This window comes from Equus asinus, chromosome 5 (assembly GCF_041296235.1).
Source record: "Equus asinus isolate D_3611 breed Donkey chromosome 5, EquAss-T2T_v2, whole genome shotgun sequence".
NCBI lineage: Eukaryota > Metazoa > Chordata > Mammalia > Perissodactyla > Equidae > Equus > Equus asinus.
Genome location: NC_091794.1, coordinates 86,948,571 through 86,970,192, shown reverse-complemented (window position 1 = coordinate 86,970,192; position 21,622 = coordinate 86,948,571). Strand labels below are relative to the sequence as shown.

At 49.2% G+C, this 21,622-nt stretch overlaps 1 protein-coding gene across 4 annotated transcripts in view; it reads right to left on the bottom strand.

Annotated features, from left to right (window-relative positions):
• Positions 1-207: 207 nt before the first annotated feature.
• Positions 208-21,622, bottom strand: part of KIAA0319L (KIAA0319 like) — a 90,012-nt gene continuing 68,597 nt past the window's right edge. For all 4 annotated transcript variants that reach the window (XM_014840095.3, XM_014840096.3, XM_014840099.3 and 1 more), the window contains 11 exons: positions 21,353-21,476; positions 20,606-20,738; positions 18,227-18,375; positions 17,016-17,167; positions 16,520-16,658; positions 14,584-14,743; positions 10,258-10,400; positions 9,276-9,398; positions 8,614-8,704; positions 7,401-7,492; positions 208-1,503 (listed from right to left, as the gene is read on the bottom strand). In XM_014840095.3, coding sequence (XP_014695581.1) covers positions 1,316-1,503; positions 7,401-7,492; positions 8,614-8,704; positions 9,276-9,398; positions 10,258-10,400; positions 14,584-14,743; positions 16,520-16,658; positions 17,016-17,167; positions 18,227-18,375; positions 20,606-20,738; positions 21,353-21,476 — 1,494 coding nt within the window. In that variant the 3' untranslated portion in view covers positions 208-1,315. The remainder of the gene's footprint in view (positions 1,504-7,400; positions 7,493-8,613; positions 8,705-9,275; positions 9,399-10,257; positions 10,401-14,583; positions 14,744-16,519; positions 16,659-17,015; positions 17,168-18,226; positions 18,376-20,605; positions 20,739-21,352; positions 21,477-21,622) is intronic.

Here is a 21,622-nt window from a genome sequence, read left to right as displayed (position 1 = left end):
CTCCCCAGGAGCCAGGGGTCCAGGAGGCACGCAGTCCCCTACCTGCAGGCAGGCAGTGGCCAGGACAGAATCTCAGCGCCATCGGCCACACCCTGAGGCCAGGCCCACGACTTCCCTGCCAGGGGCCATGATGTCACAGGGACGCACAGGTGGCTGGACCCGTGGTAGAGGTCAGCGATGTAGCACAAAGCAGCACACCCAGCAGGCACGTGTACAATTAAATAGCATGTTTAATCACCTCACAACAGACAGTAGTGCAGCAGTATAAACTGTGTTTCTTTTTAAAAAGTCACTCCCCCAAAGCTCCCATTCCTCAACACCCAGATACCACGGCTGAGGGACCAGTGACGGGGCCAGAGGGATTCAGGAAGTCTCTGTTCCAAGGAGCTGAAAGTCTTTCCAGGTGAAGGTTGCCTTGTGAGTAGCTGAGAGCCCTGTGAGGAGCTGATGCACACACACGCACTCTAACACACACACACATGCAAGGGGCACAGAGAGAAGACACACGGACAGACGGACATAGAAGAGACCATAGGGGGGCAGTTGCACACATGCGCTCTCGGGCCACAATATTCCAGTCTGTTTGCAGCTGTCTCCTCGGGGCACAGGGAGCAGTGGCCTGAGCCCTGAAGTAGCCAGGGCTGGTCAGGAGGTGGAGGGGAGGCAGTCCGTCCAGCCCAGCTGCTCTAACACAACAGTCCAGCAGCCAGAAGGGCCCCTCTCCACTCCTGAAACAGCCAGTCCTCCCCCAGTCTTGGGCCAGACACCATTTCTGCCCTACCAGCCTGGCATCACTGGTGAGGAGAGGGAGTGCCCCTTCCTCTGGACCTAGCGAGAGGGCACACCCCATCCCAAAGAAGAGAACAGAACGTGCTCTGGGAGCAGGAGGCTGGCAGTGCTTGGTTCTGTACCCAGGTGTGGGGGGCCCAGCTGGGCCTCGCTGTGCAGGTGCCCTGGGAGCAGCAACACAGCCAACAGGGAGCTGGGGAGGAGGCCAGGAGCTGGCTGTGTCCACCGTCGGAGCCAGGGAGGGGTTTGCAAAAAGGAGGCCCTGAGGTGAGGCTGTTTTGGGGGGCCTATCAAACAGGTTTAAAGAGGAAACGTCTTTGTTCACAGCTTCGTTCAGGGGTTCCCGGAGAATGTCTCTAGATTCAAGTACCAGCAGCTCTGCTCTGGTTGGGGGTGGTAGGGTGGAGTGACCAGCAGATGCTGGGAGAACAGCTGCCCACAGACATGGGAGGTATGAGAACCAGCCTGGCAATGCTCTGGACCCCGGCACTGCCAACCCCTACCCTGAGACAGCCATACCAGGTGGCTACAAGATCTCCTCCCGTGGGCTCCTGGCCTTCAGTGAGGTCTGCCCGTTGGGCACGGAGCCGTTCTGGCCATGCAGGAGTTTGCCCTTCTCTCGGTCTGGCCACGTGAAGATGGCGTCGTCGCTGTCCAGCTCCGACTCGGAGTGCATCAGGCTGCTGCTCAGCATCGGGCCTTTCTGTTTACCGCCTGGAAGGGAGACAAGGAGCCCAGCATCAGAAGCATGAAGCTTCCCTGGCTTGAGCCACAGCCTGTACCCTCCCCCAGCCGGAAGAGAAGGACGGGGAAAGTCATGGTCCCCTCTCTGGGCTGGGAGGGGCAGATGGGAAGGAGACCCCCGGGCCCTTCTCCCAGTCCTGGCTGCCGGCACAGTCCCATAAGGGAAGTCCCGGAAAGAGCAGCCTGGAGACCCACAGACCTGGGTCCAATGCTGAGTCTTTATCGCCAGGATCTATTAACTTTGGTTAGTGCCACCCAATGACATTCTCTTTTCTTTCTCTTTTTAAATGTGGACTGTTTTGTCAGCTTCCTTGATGAACAGGGTGGAGTTCTACGGGAGGCAGGAAAGCACAGCAAACAAGGACTCAGGCTCTAGAGAAGGAGCTTGTCACCGTACCCTGGCTCAGCACGCACGTGAAGTGCTGGTCAGGGTTCCCGACACTGAGGACCAACTTCACTCCACACAGATGTTTGCTCGGTGGGCCCTCTGGCGCTTAGTCGCTCTGGCTTCACTGAGCAGGTGCTGGAGATGGGAGAGCAGGCACACTACTCAGAGAGGTCTCTCGGGCTGGGAGAACCTGACTGAAATGGGGACTCAGAGACAGTCCCAAGCCATCAGCTCATCAGAACACACAAAAAACGCCCCATAAGAAGCACCTGAGGTCAGAAAGGATGCCTGAGATTCTGCAAGGCCCATGGCTGTAAAGGGGCCACACCATAAAATGTTGTCTGCTAATAGCTTTAGAGCAGATCCATCCAACAGCAAGCTGGCTTCCCTCTGGCTGGTACCAGTATCACTCCAGAGAAAGCAGAAGGCAGGCTGAGGACGCAGGACTGGAGGTGGGAATGCCAATGGCGAGAACCCAGCTTGGCAGTGCTCTGGGCCCTGGCACTGCCCACACCCAGCAGCTAACTTACCCCTTTTCTTAAAAAGGTGGCCAGTGAGGCGAGGTGTGTTTGAACCCTCATCATCCAGCCATCGCTCCTTCTCCCCCTGCCCACCCAGATCCCCAAGACACTGAAAGAGTGTCCTGAGATGATTCTCGGCCATTCTGCTCCTTCCCGGCCAGCTATGACTTCAGGCTGTGAATGCTGGGACATCCAGACTCTGACTGCATCTGTCACTTGGGGACCACACCCCTGCAGACCTTGCCCATGTGCTGGCCCAGCTGTGCAGTGTGCTCTGGGGCTCAGGCAAGGAGCTTAGCCAGCCTGTCCATCTCAGGGTACAGTTCTGGGACATAACTGCAGACGGCCATGGCCTCCCACTGATCCTCGGGATGGCAGAGCAGCAGGGCCAGAGAAGAACACCAGCTTGCTGGGCTTCTCCCATGTGGTGGAGGACAGCGGTCAACATAAGAATCAAGTCCAGGGGAGGGTCAAGGGTCTCAAAATCCCTGTTTTACCTCTGTGGATGAAATACTCACCTCCTGCTTCTCTGTGTCCTTTGGGGGCTTTCTCCTCCCAGGGCCCCCTCGCAGCTTCCATTGTTCCCCAGCCCCCTCTGTGTCATAGCCGCAGAGGACAGGAGACCAAGGGGAGATACGCTCCAGGCTCCACAGTACATAGCACTCACCCAGGGCCCTCTAACCACTGGTTCCTGCTCTGCTTGAAGAACTGAGTGGATTTCACCCACTAAACACTGCAAGCTGGGAGGGTGGTAATATCAATGGGAGCTGAACACAAACATCTCCAATGACTCGGCAACCCCATCCCTAGGTCTACACTAACAGAAACCCACACATATGTCCACCTGAAGACGTGGCAAGAACGTTTACAGCAGCACTCCTCAGAAGAGCCGAAAATGGAAGAACTCAATTGCCCATCAACAGTGTACCTGACAAATACACATATTCAAATGTGGAAATTATACAGCATTACAAATGAACAAGCTATTGGTATACCTAACAGCATGGATGAATCTTAAAAACGTAATGCTGAGCGAAAGGAGCCAAACACAGTGATTCCACTTATATAAACCACTCCAAGGCACGAGAAGTAAATTGCGGGGGAGGCAGTGACTGTAAAGAGGCACCAAAGGGGGTGCTTCTGGGGGCTGACTACATGGCCATGTTCACTTGTAACAACCCATCAAGCTGTGCTTATGGTTTTCTGTACACATTAGGTTGAACCATAACACACTGCCATTTTATAGGTCAAAACAGTCAAATATCAGTAATTTCATATGGTTCAACCAAATATACTTCAATAGAAAGTTTTGAAAAAATCAATAGAATAGCTAAACAAAACAAAACCCCAAACCACAGCTGCTGAATATAAACCACAGCCCTGGAGGGCGGGCGTCCCCACACGCCTCGGACCGAGAGCCCCACGCCCACCCACGTGGGACTGCTCCAGGTCCAGTTACTCCTCTCCGAGCTTAACCTGGCTTCCAGCAAACAGCGTCCGTTTCGGCTCACCTCCCCAGACACTGGCTTTCTCTGCAACACGGCCCACTACATCTACTCTTCTTCAAACTGACCTGCAGTTCCACACCTTATACAATGCGGTCTTGAGTCCCACTCTTCTCATCCTTCTAGGGCCTCTACTCTGGGCTGTACCCGCTAATCCACAGAGCCCAGAAGAAGAGCTGGTGCTTGCGGCCTGGTCAGACCCACACCAAATCCAAGCGGACTCTCGCCCCTCCCAGACACCGCCCGCAAGAGAAGGGCCTGCTGACCCTCATTTAGTCTCATCTTGGTTACCTGGATGCAATGGGCCACCCTGTGGCTCTCCCCTGCCACCTCCCCTTCCACTAGAGTCCGCCCTCCTGCAATCAGGCTCCCTTCCCATTTTGTCCCTTCAACCCAGCTTTTCCCTCCCTCCTGCCTCAGAGTGGGTATCGTAACTCCATTTATCCCCCACTCTCTCCTTTCTCCCCTACTCCCACCCTCCTCCTCAGGAACCTCACCTCCATCTTCTGCATCTCTGCCCAAAACCCCATCCAAGAAAGCCCTCGGCCTCCAACCCGGTCCTGCTTCTCCTCCACTTTTCACTGCTCAACTTCTAAAAGGACTTTTAAGTATTTAGGGCCTCCATTTCCTCTCTGCCTGCTTCCTTCCTAAATAACCTGCACTGTCACTTCTGCTGTCATTCACCATTCTACCCTAGCTCTTCAGGTGACCAGAAACTTCTCCAGTGTCCTTGTCATCGTTGTCAGTTCTTATTCTTTTCCTCTTCTGACCACTCCCTAATGATGCCCCTCCCCCTCGCTGTCAGTCTTCTTGGGCTCCTCAGCCCTGGACTCTCCTTTGTCCCTCGACATTCTCCCCAGAAGGGACGTGATCCACTTCTGTGGTGCTCATCCTCAGCAGCATACGGCTGACCCCTACATTAGCACCTCCAGTCTTCACTGTTGTGCTGAGTTCAATTTAACTCATTTTCCCTTACCCAAATGTCACTGCACCAGGTGTCCTAATTCTGTCAATACTGCTATCACTCTCTGTCTCTCAGGTTGGAGAGACCTTTCCCGTCCCTCCATCCCACTGACACCACACTGTTTGAGCCACCAGCACCTCCTCCTGGGACTGTCGCAAAAATCTCCTTGCTGGCCTCCACCTGTAATCTCTCCCCTACAGTAGATTCAATGTTGTCACTAGAATAATTTTCCTAAGCCAGCACTTTAAAGATGTCACTCTTATCACCATCAGGATAAATGCTTAACTCCTTAGGCCGATGTTCAAGACTTTCCACAGGTTAGTCCTCATCAAACTGTCCGAAACCAAACACTTGATCTTCTCCAACATTTCTTCTCCGATCTTTCCCATCTCAGGGACTAACGCGACCCAACCCACAGAAACTTAGAGTAGAGGCCTGGCGACCAGCCTTTACTTGTCCTTTTCTCTCACACCTCTCGGCCGACATTCCACGAACCTCATCAAGACTCCCCCACAGTGCATCTGGAGTCTGTGCCTCTCGTGATCTCATCATCTCCCCACCAGAAGGACATTCTATGGAATCTCCTCTCACCCACTCCTGACCCTCTCCAAGTCCTTCACACGGCAGCCACAGTTGTGTCTATAAAATGTAAATCAAATGAGACCATTCACCCACTTAACAAACTATCCATGGTTGCCCACTGCTCTTAGAAGGAACCCACAGCAAGATCCCTGCTCCCTGTCCAGCCTCGTGCCTCTCGCCCTGGGCTCACCACATCCAGCATGTCGTCTTCTTCTGCTTCCTCAAGTGCCCTCTGCTCCTTCCAGCAGCTGGGCCTTCTCCAACTTTGCTCCTTTGCCTGGAATGCTATTTTCCAGAGTCTTTACACGGCTGACCCCTACTCACCCCTTGGGTCTCAGCTTAAGTGCTACTCTTCATAAAGAACTTTCATTATCACAGTTTGTATATTTATGATTTTGTTCGTTTAATGTCTGTCTGATAGAAGCCAAACAAGAGCAGAGTGTGTTTGTTTTGTTCAACATAATATAACCATACCCAGCACACAGTGCTCTCAATCCATATTCACCAAAGAATAAGATACAGTCCCTGCCCTCAAGGGTTCCACCAACTGGTAAGGGAACAAACACAGAACTAAGAGAATACAGTGAGAGAAATGCTGAACCAGGCATGTGGGGGAAGGATGAGCACGACGTTAACTAGCAGGCTAAGGAAGGGATGAGAACGAGCTTTCTGGACAGAGATATGAACCAGCAGTATTTGTTTGTGAGATCAGCAAGGAGGAAGATCTCAGGAAAGCACACGGACGGAAGCTCACCAAGGCCATGTCTACCAGACCAAAAGTTAGGTCACCGAAGGATTTCAAGGGCTGGAAAATCCCTGTCAGAGTCACACAAAGACGAGCTGGGCTGTGGTGTGGAGCGCGGGCCGTGCACGTTCTCACCTCCAGGCCTTCATTCTCCTACTTCCGTGTGGGACGCACTGCCTGTACTTCTCCAGTGGACAAGCCCACCGCCTCCACATCCACCCACAGTGCTCCCTAACCGAGCTGCTTGGGTACAGAGCCCAGACAGCCTGTGAGCATTCGCTTTCTTCTGATGTGTCTTTTTTCCTTCACTAGCCGGAAATTCTGAGGGCAGAGCCTGAGTCTTAGAACTCTTATGTTCCCCTACAGCCTCTCCTAATACAAAGCTTTGAGTGTGAGAGATGTTGAATAAATACTTTGAATAAAAATAGTTCTGCTCGCAGAGTGTTTAGGAATAGCTCTACATGGAGTCCAGCTCCCATAAACGGACAGTGCCTGTCCTGGGGGGAACCTCACCCATGACCGAGGCCAGCCAAGGAAGGAGGCTCTAGCCGCCCGACCCCTCCCAGCCCATCACTGGAAGCCAGCTCAGTGCTCCTGCGGTTGGAAGTTCTTCGGTGGGAGGCGCCTGTCAGATGCGCCCAATGCACCCGGAGGCAGCAGGGAAGCTGGCCTCCCGCCTGCTCTAAGACAACGATGGAGCCTGTGGACCTACCTGCCCAACACCAGAGAGGAAGAGGGGAGAGGAAGGGGCCGAAAAGGAGGTCGCTGGCAGACACTGGCTTTGATCTCACTGCTGCCTCCCCTTGCTGTCTGCCCAGAAAGGACAGACGGCTCATGCCCAAGAGACCAAGGTCTCTGAGCCTGACTACAGGGCGCAGCTTGAAAAGCTGAACTCGAGGCAGGAATCCTGAGGGGAACAGCAGGCAAAGGAAAGCAAGAGCCTGAGCCCCTGTGCAAAGTGAGGGGCACTGAGAAGGGGCCCTGGAGCCAGAGCCTGGCTAGAGCAGGGCGGGGTTGACCCTCAGCCTTCACCAGGCAGGGGACAAAATGCTGTGCCAGCACAAACAGCTGTTAGCGACACCTTTGGGAGGGGCCTAGCAATGGAGGCTCTTCACAGGGAGAGTGCACAAGTCTAGACAGCCCCAGCTCCCAGCCCCACTACCTGCTCGGGAGGTTGGCTTCAGCTCCAGACTTTCCTGATCTGTGGCATCCAGGATCTTGTACTTGCTTTTCCTCTTGGGTTTTCCTTTTTGCCTGAAAAACACAATCCCACCACTGCTGAGGAAAGAGGTTCTGCGTGAGCTTCAGACAGCCCACCACAGCCAGACTGCACGCAGGGCCCCATCCTGGGGGAAGCGGTTTAATGGGAGGGCTGTTTCTCCTGGCTTCGCAGGTGGGGAAGGTGGCAACTGTGATCTGTTCTTCAAATCTTCCTCACCAATTCTGGGAAAAGGCAAGGGAAATATGGCCATCTTAGCATGGACTCACCACTCCATACTGGCAATGATTGGTTAAAAATGTAAAGAAAACAAAAACCCCATGCTTGAGGGGTGTGGGGTGGAGGAAAGCAACAAACCAACAAAGTTATCAATGGTGGTTGTCTTAGGCTGGTGGGAATTTTTAAAAATTCTTTCGATTTTCTAAGTTTTATGTGTGCTTATATTGTACGTTGAACCTGAGCTCTGCCACTCATTCCCTGTGTGTCTAGGGAGAGGTGTGTCATGTTCCTGAGCCTACGTTTCCTCATCCGTAAGATGAGAAAAGGTTCTTATGTACATTAAACAGATATTAACTATAAAATGTTATCATGGTGTTTGGTACTCAGTAAACAAGGAAATCATACTTATTATTAATGAAAAACATAAACATTATTAAATATTATAAGACTAGATAGGAAGACTCAAATGAAAAAACCCAGAATACTTAATCTTGACTAAGCTAAGTCTAGAATTATGTGAAAACACGTATACACGTAATCCCAACTAGAAAGGACAGCAGAAAAATTAAGAACTCGTGTGTTAAGGTGGTGAGGCTGAGGTATGGAGTATGAAAGGACACACATTGTAGAGATGTGATCCAGGCCCACACCCCAGGCCCTCCTACTTCCCCCCCAACCCCTGCCATGTTTTCCAGGTTGCAAATTACTGCAGTGACAGCCACTTGGCTGAAAGAGTGTGCTCCTGCCCTCAGGAGTGTCAGAGGGTGAGGAAAGCCTTTCTGCACATGACTTGGGTGGGCCAAACAACTAAAACAGTGACAGGTAGGGTGAATACCCAGAACTCAGCACCTTCCCTATGGAAAGTGCCAGGTACCTCTCGGATGAATGAATACATGACTAGAAGCCCAAATGAATTTCCAAGGAGAATCCATCTTACCTCTTGCAACAACAGATCACAGTCCAGGACAGGAGTCCCAAGGCAACAACAATGACAAAGGAGGCAATGATGACATATAACACACTCCACTCTGCCAAGAAAAACAAAATGGTGAGGAAGAGAGAGGCTAGAAGGGAGGTCTAGGCTGCTCCCACCTTGGGCAGGAGGGGGCTTCACTCTGTAGACAAGAATGTCTCCAGGGCTCCCCAGGGAAGGTGAGACCATGAAGTTGAAGGCAGCCAAAGCTTTAAACCTTTTGAATTGACCCTGCTTTCCAGTCCCTGCTCTGAGACCCTGGGGCAGTGGGCAGGCCGTGAGGAGCTGGAACAGAGGGAGGGGGAAAGGAGCCTGAAGGCTTCCATTCGGCTCTAGCAGCAGGCACTCTACCATACACGAGGCCTAGCAGCTGGGCTGAGTTAGCTGCAGGTCGCAGTTGGTCTGATCTAAGCTTGGTCCTTCTTAGATGCCTGCCTGCCTCAGAGCTTTCCTCTAACCTTGAGCAAGTGTGGAGGAAGGAAGGAAAAGTCCTCTGCGAACAGAAAATACACAAAGTTCTTCTTCTCACTTGCTCATCTGCCTCGGAAACACCAACACCCACCCACTCAACTCAGAACCACAATCTGCGCCAAACCAGCTGGCACAGCGCCAAGCAGAAAACTCACCACAGTTGCTGTCTCCATCCCTCAGCTGCACCTTTATGAAATTCTCCATCCAAAAAGGGTCACAGATACAGCGTTTGGTGAATGAGTCACAGTGGCCATGGTCAGAACAGTTCAACTGGCATGCTGAAAGCAGCAGGAAAGGGGAAAGAGTCAACAAGAGTCAGAGCCAGGGGGATAACCAGCTTCCGGTGCCGTGAAGACAGAAGCACCCCTTGCTCTATGCCTGCCGGGAAATTCCCCGGACACCTGCCCCAAGAGGTTTTACAGCTTGGGCTTGTTGCCCGTAATCATCGTCATGGTCAGATCAACCTGGAGCAGTCAGAAAGGCCACCGAAAGACGGTTCTAGGCTGTTCTTACTTGTTTCTCTCTATTAGCAGTTCTTAATCTTTCATGTCCCCTAGATTCCCTTCTCTGAATAATTTAATTGCAAAAATAAAATACATAGTAGTACAAAGGAAAGCAATTATATTGAACATTTTTGAAATACTTAAAAATATAAAATTTAAAAGTAATAACATATGTGTATCTTTATTAAAACATTAAGTAACAAGATCTAAAAGTGGGTCTAACAACTTGTAATTTTGAAGTAGTGATGAGTAAGAACAGTATTTCATCATGTGGGGGATATGAAGTTATCTGTGATTTCTATTGCCTCAAAGTCACAGGCTCTGTTAAGACTACTCTAGTTTGTTGCCTACCTTCATAATTGATGGAAATACTGAATTTCAGTTAGAAGTTAGTGAAAATAAAGATACAATTTTTTCCCATTCAAACTCACAGTCCCTCTGAACACTATCTCAGGGGCCCATGGACCCCAGGTTAAGAACCCCTCAACTCTTTCAGGGGATAATGTTAGTGGAGGAAAGTGATTATCTCCATGTTCCTGGAGAACAGGAGATGAAGCCTGGGGACTGCGGGGACTGACCCGTGAGCTGTGGGCACTGGCTAGGCTCTTATTCCCAACCTCCCAGAACTACTCACTGACGGTACTGATTTCCAGGGCTCCGAATATCAGAAAGTCTGTCTTTTGCTTCCGCAGCTTACTCTTGAGCATCGCTGCCACCTCACGGCCTTTGAAGATCTGGTGGGGAGGCTCATTTTGAACAAAAAACACCATCTTGGTGCTGCAGAGACATGCCACAGTATGAATGAGCTGAAGCTGTCAACGACAATAGCAGCAGCTACCATTTACTAAGTTCCTTCTGTTTGTGCCAGACCCTGTGCTAGGTGTCACATGCATTCCCTTGCAGCACACCAGCGAGAAAGGCATTATCAGTGTCATCTCCATTTTATGGAGGACAACACTGGGGCTCAGAGGGTTAAGTAACTTGCCCAAGGTCACACAGTTAATTATGGCAGAGCTGGATCCTAACCCTGATGCGTCTAACTCCAAAGCCTGTGCTTTCAAAACTGCAGTGAGCTGCTCCAGGTAACAGGAGGACCCATTCCAAACGGGTAACTGGAGGTCAGGAAAATGCGGGTTTGGTGATGGCTACATCGCTGTTGTCAGCCTTTTAACAACTAAGACGGTGGTGCCGTTGGCTTTGGGCCTGGGTTACTTGTAAGACAAACCAGAAGGCTTTGTAAAATGTAAACTGTTGGACAGGATCAAAGCATTATCCATAGGTCAAAATATACCCCAAATGATCATTACTATGACAGCGACAAGAAAGACCCTACACAATCGTGTGGCTGGTGCAAGATTCTGTTACTCCCTGTCCAGAATCTTTTTGCTTTCTGTCAATTTCTGTTCAAGGCAGACCATGTCTGAACTCACATCTGGCTGGCACGGAATCTGTTCTCTGTGGTTGGCCTCCATTTTTGGTAGCCTGCTTCTTGAGCTCCATGTTAGTCTCACAAACCAAACCTTCCCAATAAGCGGGTCACACTGGCTTTAGAGGTGTGCCCAAGATATTGATCCCCTCAGCACACAGTGGGGCTAGGTGGGACCTGGAGGCCACAGACAAGTTGCTTCCAGTATAAGTAGCCTTTATCCCAAAGTGCCACATAAACATCATTTTCTTTGTGTGGCATGACATAAAAGTTTGGTAAGCACTGTCATGAAAGACTTTCTAAAATCTTGCTGCACAGTGAGGCTAACAATGAGGCTAGCATTCTAAGTTCCAGAATGAAAAACCAACCTTTACCATAAAAGCTTTGTGGTCCATTTCCCATAATTTTCTCCTAGTCACCTACTCCATGATTTAGTTTCAATTTCTGTCTGTATACCAATAACACTCAAACCTATGTATCACCTCTACCCACGTCTGTCTGAGTGAGCAAATCTACATCGCAAGTGCTTGCTAGAATATCTACCCCAGACGTTCCACAGGCACCTCAAATCCAACATGTCTCAAAATAAACCTAAAATGATAACCCTTAATTGAGCACTCACCATGTGTTATACAAACATTATCTTATTCGATCCTCAACCATAATCCTATAAACAGGTCAGAGCATTTTCACAAGTGACAAAACAGGTTCAGAGAGGTGAAGTAACACGCCCGCTGTCACAGAGCTGACACTAATGGAGCAGGGCTCAGAAGCCAGGTCTGTCGGCTTCAGGCCCATGCTATTTCCCACTGTAATATACTATCTCCCTCTAATCATATCCTCCGCCTGAATTCCTCAACTAAGCCAATCCAGTCCAAGCCAGAAACCCAGAGTCTTTGTGATGCTTCTCTATTCCTCGTGCCCCAAACGCAGGGAGAGCAAGTCTGCACACAAACCCTTCCGCAAAGCTCTGACCCGCACTCTCCCGGATGTCTTCCCACTGCTTCTACCCCACCAGTTCCCACCAGCTTGCATCCATCCAAGCAGCCACTTTCCCTTTCCCACTCACAGGCTGCTGAGCAGAGCTTTAAAACAAAGCCCTAATCCTCAAACGTCTCTGCCCCTGTGAACCGTGACTGCATATTAGATTCGCCTGGAGAGCTTTTAGATTTTAGGTGCCCAGGACTCATGCAGTCCAACTGAATCATAATCTCTGGGGGTGGGGCTCAGGTGATGGTATGTCTGTAAAAGCTCCAGGTGATTCTAGCTTGGAGCTAGAGTTGCGAACCACTGCTCTCACTTCATGTCCCTAACCCTGGCTGAGACCCTAATATTGCTCAAAGCCAGCAACCTTTCCTGGAGCTGCCGTTCCCAACTGTAGCACTTTCCTCAGGCTGCCCACCTCATTCCCACCTCCTCGAAGCAGACGGCCCTGCCTCCCGTTTCAGAGACGAAACGCAGGACATTGGTATCCATGCTGTCAAATCGCATCCTCTCTACCTTTAAATTCACCTATAATATCACATCTTCCCTCCTTTCCTCCTATCTCCAGAGAATGCGGTGCTCCTAACTCTACCCACAGCCCGTCCCCCAGACCCACCTCCATTTATAACTCACCTCCCCAATCTCCACCATCTACTTTTCCTCTGCACCTTCCCTCAGTCTATAAAATTGCTCAAGTATGTCCTATTTTTAAAAGGTCTTCTCTCAGTCTTACATCCCATATTATTTCTGGCACCAACTTCTTCAAAGAGGTGTTATACTTACCATCTTTTTAACCTGAAACCACGAAATGAATTTGGGCTCTACCCCCAACATGTAATTAAATGCTCCCACTATAGCTCTGGTGACCTACTCACAAACCCAAGGCCTGTTTTGCACCCTCGCCACACTCCGTCCCTGTAGCATCTGAATCCTTCGGCAGCCCCCTCCTCCCAGCTCGTCCCTGAACTTCCAGCAGGCCACTCCCACCCGGTTCTCCTCCCACCTCTCTCACTGCTGTTTCTTAGTTTTCTTTGCTGGCTCTTCTTTTGTTGCCTCCTCCTTAAATATTGGTGTTCTCCAGAGCTGTCTCAACCCTCTTGACACTCTCCCAGTGTGACACATTCATCCTCATGGCTTTGACTCCTCCATGTGTGCAGTGACTCCCCATCTCTGGCTTTTCGTTTCACCCCAAGTTCCAGCCTGTACTTGCTACTACCTGATGGAATATCTCCCCATGTAACCCATAAGACACTCCAAATTCAGGGACCGGCCCAGTGGCGCAGCAGTTAAGTGCACATGTTCTGCTTCGGCAACCTGGGGTTTGCTGGTTCGAATCCCAGGTGCAGACATGGCACCACTTGGCAAGCCATGCTGTGGTAGGCGTCCCACATATAAAGTGGAAGAAGATGGGCACAGATGTTAGCTCAGGGCCAGTCTCCCTCAGCAAAAAGAGGAGGATTGGCAGCAGATGTTAGCTCAGGGCTAATCTTCCTCAAAAAAAAAAAAGACACTCCAAATTGAAAAGTCAAAACTGAACTAATTATCTTCTCTTTGAAACTGGCTCCTTCTGTCTCCCTAATCTCAGTTAATGGCATTCACCATCTATGCAGGCATCCAAACCAAAACCCTCACCTTTGATGCCTTACTCACCTTCATTCACAAAGGGTCACCAAATCCTACTGATTTACCTCTGAATTTCTTTTAATTTCTTCTGCCATTCCCATCACCACTACCTTAATTCAGGTTTTATCACCTTTTGACTAGACTAGTGCAAAAGCTTCCTAATTAGTCTCCCAGATTTCTCCCTATTTTAGTCTAGCCCCCACATTACTGACCTCCCCCACCAAAAAAAAACAAAAACAAAAAACTAATTTGCTTCAAAAACAAAACAAACAAAAACTTCACACACATAAAACAAACTAACTTGGGCCTTCCTGCCCAAACTATTGAAATTAAACTCCTCGGGCTCCATATGCCTCTTCTCAGTCTGCACGGTCGTTCTCATCTTCCGCCGCGTCCTGGGGCCCACAAAGCGCTCTGAACCAAATGACTTCTTCCAGAGGAAACTGTACTTTCACACCACAGGACCATTTCTCCTGCTGTTCCCCTATTCTGAATTTCCTCCTAGTCCACCTATGCTTGATCAATGCAAGTTTTACTTTTCCTGGAAAATCTCTGGATTACTCCCTACCCCAACCCTCCTGGAAGAATTACTTTCCATTGCCTCTGAGTTTCCACAAAATCACATGTTGCATCAAATCCACCCTGTACTAATGTTGTATGTTTACTTGATCATCTCCCCTACTAGACTACGGCCTTCACACACATTGGGCCTCCTCTGAGCTTGTACCCCGGTACCTGCTGCAGTGTCTAGCACAGAGCATGTGACTTGTACTAGAAGAGGAAAGTCATGAAAGAAATGGACACCATGAGTGGTTCCTGGTCAGAAAGCCCCCCATTCTCTATCTACCCACACTATTTCTCACTCAATCAAGAAGCCCAGGGAGCCCCTGGTCTTTCCTTTTCTCCCCCCATTCATTGCCCAGCTACCTCTGCTCCGTGTACGGCTGAATCTTTTGCACAATGATGTCGGAATCCAGCACCCCCAGGAGGACCCCAATCTGGCGGATGAACATCCCCTTCAGCCTCTCAGTTAGCTGACTGACGTTGACATCCAAGATGATCTCCACCAGGTTGTTTTTCCTGGGATCTGGAAAGCATGTGGATCAGTCACGGCTTCAGGAGTAGGAGAGTTAACACAGCCCTGCCGCTGTGCGTTTGCTTTGGCACAGGAGAAAAGCAGTGAGAGCACTCAGAAATGCAACTGACCTCCTTCAAATGCAAAGCGACAACAGTGAATTCCTACTAATGCAACCTGGGGCTGCCTTGGAGAGGCAGGCACTCCTGGTCTCCGTACCAACCTGAGAATGGCCACACACGTGCTGGGGATCAGGCTGAAGCAAGGAGGCAAAGGGGATGAGTGAAGCAAGCGGGGAAGAAACACTTCAAGGCTTGTTTTAAAAGCCTCTGCCCAATCGGCTTTGCTGAACTCTCCTGGCCAAGCCGGGGGCAGTATCCAGCAATCTCTCCCAATCCACACCTGATTTTCAGTGACCTGCTGTACTTTGTCTACAATAATGGGAGGGAAAATGTTCATCTCAGCCATCTTATCAATAACGGGAATGCATCCACCATACGGGTTTGAAAACAGTAACCACAAAGAAAATCCAAGCAGCCAAGAAAGAAGGATTTCCTTAGAGCAACATCACAGCTGCACGGTCTTTTTACAGCTCTGGAACCGTGAGAACACTGCGCTTTACATTTGATGATGTCCTAAACATTGTGCTACACTTGGAAGTTAAAAGTGATTATTCAGAGGGGCTGGCCCCGTGGCCGAGTGGTTAAGTCCGCGCGCTCCGCTGCAGGCGGCCCAGTGTTATGTTGGTTCGAATCCTGGGCACGGACATGGCACTGCTCATCAAGCCACGCTGAGGCAGCGTCCCACATGCCACAGCTAAAAGGACCCACAATGAAGAATATACAACTATGTACTGGGGGGCTTTGGGGAGAAAAAGGAAAAAATAAAAAAATCTTAAAAAAAAAAGTGATTATTCAGAATACCTTATTCACATACTTGGATGCACCACTTGCCTGTTCTGATGTATAACTGACATAACTAGGAGACAATCTGTGATCTGATTTTAAACACAGAAGAGACTTTATAGTGTCTTGGCTGTTGTCCTTCAAAGAGGTAGGACAAGGACTGGAAGACCTGCCAAGATCCCTTCCCATTAAGACATCTATACATGAGCTTGGCCTAGATAATAAAGAGCAGGTTAAAAGTTAATACCTTCTCATCAGATGCTCAGGAATTTATAAAGCTCTACCCGACCCCCACACTTGCTTCCTCCCTAATACCAAATTAGCCTCAAAACAAAATAAAAACATAGTTCCATTTAAGAAAGAAATTTTATTTCTGAAAATCTGAAAATGTAAAGGTTACCCGTTACTTTACCTTCCCTGGCTTGTCAGACAAAGCCTGAGGCTCAACTTATAAAAATAAATTGTTTTCTGCATCTGGGTGCTGATGAGCCATCATGACTCAAGTTATTCCTGTGCTCTGATTCCCCAAGCACCCAGAGCCTGCTCCCATCAGCCATGTGTAGAGGAGAAAGTGCTGGACCAGGAGCACAAAGGCCTGGCTCTGACACAACCGCTGTGTGACGCTGAGCAAGCCCTGCCCTCTCTGAGTTTCTGTTTCTCCATCTGAGATGAGTAGGGGGAGATCCATATACTTGAGTGGGTAGGCGAGGTGTTGCTGGAACAGACAGTCTCTAAGAATTTTTTGGCTTCGGGTTTCTAGATTTTTTTAAAAGCTGGACATGCCAACTGGCTCTGTCCCTGCTGGGGGGAAGGTCTGCTCACACTCGAGGCCCTGCTTGGCTGATCCAGGACTCCATTCAGTCTCATCACTAAATGAACTCACCAGGTTTCACCTCCACAGTGGTCCGGTCTGTGTCACTCTCACCCTTCGCATCAGTCACTTTCAGGTGAAATGTGTAAGTTCCCTCGACCAGGTTGGAAAGAAAGAGGATAGGGTGGTGGTCAGAGTGATTTAACACCTCCTGTGGGGTTGAACAACATGGCTATGTTGCAGAACAAAACCACATTCCTTTCGTGGAATCAGTTCTGCTTGTCACAACTAAGCTCCCTCGGGGCTGGAATGCTTCAACGCTGGGCAGTTTCTGCTCTGGAATGGCACTGCAGCCACAGCTGCTGGATCAGGAGACAGAAACACATTCTGTGCCACAGGAGCTTGCAGCGTGACCCTGAGCAAGTCATTTAACCTCTCTGGATTTCAGAGAGCAATCCAGGTTTGATATAAGGGACCACTTGGTTGAAACTGGAATGTTTGGCTCAGGCCCCTCTCCCCATCTCACGACCTTGACCTTGTGTAGCTCTCCAGCTCCTGGCACACTTACCCCTGCAGCTGGGCTTCCCTCATCTCGAGTCCAGAGGTAGCTGACTATTCCCTTGTCATCCGAGGACTTGGAGCCATCCAGCTCTGCCGTGTCCGTGGGCAGAGTAATCACCACATTCCCGGTTATCTTGGCGGTAGGTGGTTTGTTCATCTCTAACCAAAGAGAAATCACTGAAATAATGTAACATTCTGGAAAAGCAGGTCTGCTTCTTCATGATGCTTATGGGGAAACTAAACATCGAAAGCATCTTAAATGGAGAACTAAGTGCCTATCCATGGCAGGAACTAAGAGTGTAGATTTAAAGCCACCAGGGCCACAGGTCCTGAGGCTCGAGTCCCACTCAAAGAAATGTTCTCCTGACACCGTACAATAGAGGGGACAGGGGCAGTTTCCTCCTGTATTCTCCAGCAGCCTCCCTGAAAGGACTCCATCTCTCTGCTTTGGAGGTATGTGATGACTGGAAACAAAGGCCCAAAGCGTATTAAACCCTTGGAGCTTAGGTTGCTTCTAGCTGATACCACAAATTCTCTTTAAAACATGGCTTAAAATGCTATTCTCTGAACATCTTTTTTGATTCCTTCCTTACTATGTTGATAGAGAAAAGGGAGAGAGACACCTCGCTCATCTGGGGCCCCACCTGCAACTTTGTTTACGCAGGTGTGTGCCCTGTTTACTGAGCTCAGGATACTGCATCTGGAGGCCATCCGCATATCTGATGGGTTTTCCTACTACCAGCTGACAGCCCTCGCCCCAAAACATGACTGACCACCACGCCTGCAAACCAGAGCAAGGCCAGTCCACTCTTGCCTCAAGTTGACCTCAGCGTGCAGGCTCATAGGCCAAGCACAGGAAGCTACCGTGCAGGACAGTCATTCTGAGGTCTGACAGCAGGTGTCACTGCAGCTACCTGGAGAGTCAGAAACCCTGGGGCTTAGCAGCACAAACGCAAAGGAAAAAACCTTAATTCTTTCCCTATTCAATAGTGAAGAAAGGAAGGGAGGGAAGGAGGAAGGGGAAAACAAGAAGCTAAAATTCACCTCACAGTCACTCTCACTTAAAGGTTGTTTTAGGAAAGCAAATAATAGCTGCCCTCACCCCAACCTTCTTCCCACCCCTTGTCTCTAATCAATTTCTGCAGCCTAACAAGAGATGATGGATTCTTCCGTTATTTGCCCCAGAGTCTGCTGCACCAACCCAAGGCAAGGAGGTACCTTCTTTGACAATGACATTCACAGAGCTCTGGCTTTGCAGGTTCCTCTCATCTTTGACAGTCAAGGTGAACACATAGGTTCCCACCTGCAGCCCCGTCACAGTGGCGACACTGCTGTTAGCATTCTCAAGCTGTACCCCGTCAGGTCCCCTGGACAAAGAGAGAAACCAGAGGGTGGAGTTGCACCTGTCTGCTGCTCTCCCGTCCCTGACTCAGCAGGAGGAGACAATTATTGCCTCAGCTAAGACATGAACTATTGTTTCCCAGACCTTGAGAGGGCATATTTAAAAATATTCCATTTGGACAGAGTGTCATTTGGCCCCAAAATACAGGCCACCTGCTGATCAGAAAATTCCACTCACCAACTTTGAAACACATCTAGCCTTATCCCTTATATAAGCTTCTAGAACATTCAAACTCTTTGCTGTTTCAGTTTGTGAGAGGAAGAAAGTGCTCTGAACAGGTCTCTGATCAAAAGAATGATTTAAGAGTGATGTTTCTGAAAAGCATTTCTGGCTCAGTAGTTGGTTCAGCTCTTGCCAGCAAAGAAGCAAAATGCATTTCTTAATCTCAAGCCAAACTCTCTCCTGCTGAAAAGTGAGGGAAGGGAAAGGGGCCAAGGCTGCAGAAGAACTCTCAAGGCTACCGTCGTCTTCTTCGCTGCTCTATAAGCAAAGCTCCCTCCAGCTCCTGCACAGGGACCACAGAGGACCCAGGACACCCTAACTCCTTCCTTCTCCTCTGTGGCCTCACACAGCAACCTGCAGCAGGGGTGTCAGCTCTGTGCCAACATCCGGGCACAATGCTGCACATACCAGGGAGCTCTTCTGTTCAAGCATCAAAATGCCCCAGAGCTTTCTTTAAAACTGCAGGACAACCAGAGAAATCTGCCGACTTCTACTTTTGCTTTGCTGTTGAAACATATAACCTCTCATCCTAGTGGCCCCTCCTGAAACAGATTCTCCTCCACGAAGCTATGCTAAGCATTATTCCAGCTGTAAACACTAATAAAACTCAACTGAAAGGTTTATCAGCTGTATTTTCAACAAACAGTTATAATTAGAACACAATTGGGGCCGGCCCCGTGGCTGGGGGGTTAAGTTCTCGCGCTCCACTTCGGCGGCCCAGGGTTCGCAGGTTCGGATCCTGGGCGCGGACATGGCACCGCTTATCAGGCCACGCTGAGGTGGTGCCCCACATGCCACAACTGGAAGGACCCACAACTAAAAATACACAACTATGTACCGGGGGGCTTTGGGGAGAAAAAGGAAAAATAAAATCTTTTAAAAAAAATAAATAGGACTGGCCCTGTGGCCGAGTGGTTAAGTTCGCGCACTCCGCTGCAGGCGGCCCAGTGTTTCGTTGGTTCAAATCCTGGGCGCGGACATGGCACTGCTCATCAAACCACGCTGAGGCAGCGGCCCACATGCCACAACGAGAAGGACCCACAACAAAGAATATGCAACTATGTACCAGGGGGCTTTGCGGAGAAAAAGGAAAAAAATAAAAATAAAAAATCTTAAAAATAAATAAATAAGTAAAACACACTGGACTGAGGAAGATTAGGTTCTCCAAAAGACTGAATCAAGAGCTGAGGAAAATAATTTTTAGAATCTAACTCACCAATTGTTAAGTCAGGTGGTTTCTATAGTCAAATTAATGCCCCTTCCCGCCCCTCTCTAACGCCCTGGTCAAAAACAACAGAAACAAAAACCCAGTCTGTCCCATGGTGGCTACCTTTGGAAACTGAGAATGCTTTTAACTCTCCCTTGGAATTCTTTTGCTTCCTGTAGAATCTTGCATATAATCTGAGTTCCATTTGTTACGGTTTAAAGGAGCTAGAAGAAACTGTGGGAACCAGGGTCGACTATGTAATTCCAGTTTAATTAACATTATTTTGGTTACTGCCTTTGGCCTCTGGCTAACATAATTGGTAAATGGTATCTTCAAGGAAACAATAACAGAGCGATGCTTTCATTTTGTAGATGAATTTTCAATTCTCCTTAATAGTTGCTCTGCCCCATCCCCCCTGCCAGCCTTACCCAGTTAATTTTGAGTAACGGTATTTTTCTGCTCCATTACCCCTTCCATCCTGCCTCTCAAGTGTAATTAAACTATGCATTTTCACAGATGGATTGTACCTGTAAAAGCACCAGGACCACAAAAATACTGCCCGGGGACTAGCTGATGGTAAGCATTCTTTTTTTCCTACAAGAATTATTTCATATCATTTTCTTAGAGTTGAAGTTTGGGATTACAAACATTTCTTTCTCAGTCACTCCCTTGGATAAGTCAGTAAGAGCAAGCAAGTTTACTTAAAACCTTGCTCTTCAAAGGTCTGGAGCCTTTGCATGAATAAGAATTTGGTGTCAATACTCACTGTGTTTTTTCCCAGAGATACGAGACAATCTTCTGATCATCTGAGCTTCGGCTGCCATCCAGGGTTGTGCTGTCCACGGGGAGGGTCAGCTCCTTGTCTGGGCCTGCATCTGCCTGAGGAGGCTTGTTGTTTTCTAAAAGACAGAGCCTTGGAGTCAAAAGCAGACAGTCCAGTTGGGAAAGGAAAGCAATCATTTGGGACATACGTTCTGGAAGCCATGAGGATTCTGCCTCTCTGCCCACAGAACGGTCAGATACTGTGGGAGATATGGGGATAGCCAGGGGGCTCAAATGAAGAATGTAAGACTGAAACATATAAAACAATTCTGAAAGAACATGACGGAACATAATGAAGTTATAATGCCATGCTGAATATGAAATATAATACTACAGGAGTTCAAATGAAAGGGTTTGAGTGATAAAGTTGGGCTTTCTTGAAGAAGTGGGCTTTAAGCTGGCCCTTAAAGGACATGGTAAGATTCGGGATGGCAGAGCCTCTATCTGCTAGGTCCCCTCAAAGGAATGATAACTAGCCAAGGGCAAGGGCATAAGCTGAGGCTGTGAGGTACTCCTTCTCTCTGGTTGTGAACAAAGCACTAAGGGAATGGACAACAGAAGTTGCCAGGGGCTTCGTGGAACAGTGCCTCTTGCTTCTACCCTCATATAGCTCAGAACCCAAACCCTCTTCTTCCCCAAGGTTAAAGGGACCAGCCAACAGAAGAGGCTGCACCACAAGGCTGGAACTTACCAGGCTGCACAATAACAGTCACTTGAGCAGTGGCCTGCTGTCCTATTGTGTCAGTCACTGTGAGCTCGTAGGTGTAGTCTCCTTCTTGCATGGCAGAGAGCTGCAGGGTTGGTGTTCTAACACCCTAATATATAAAAACAGACAAGTGGAAAAGCAGACTCCCAGAATCACAACATCATACAGTAAGTCCTCCTCTGGTAGAAATGATTTACCCAGTTTTCTAAACCCAGCTTGGCGTTGGGCTATCACCTCCCAGTTCAGCAGAATTAG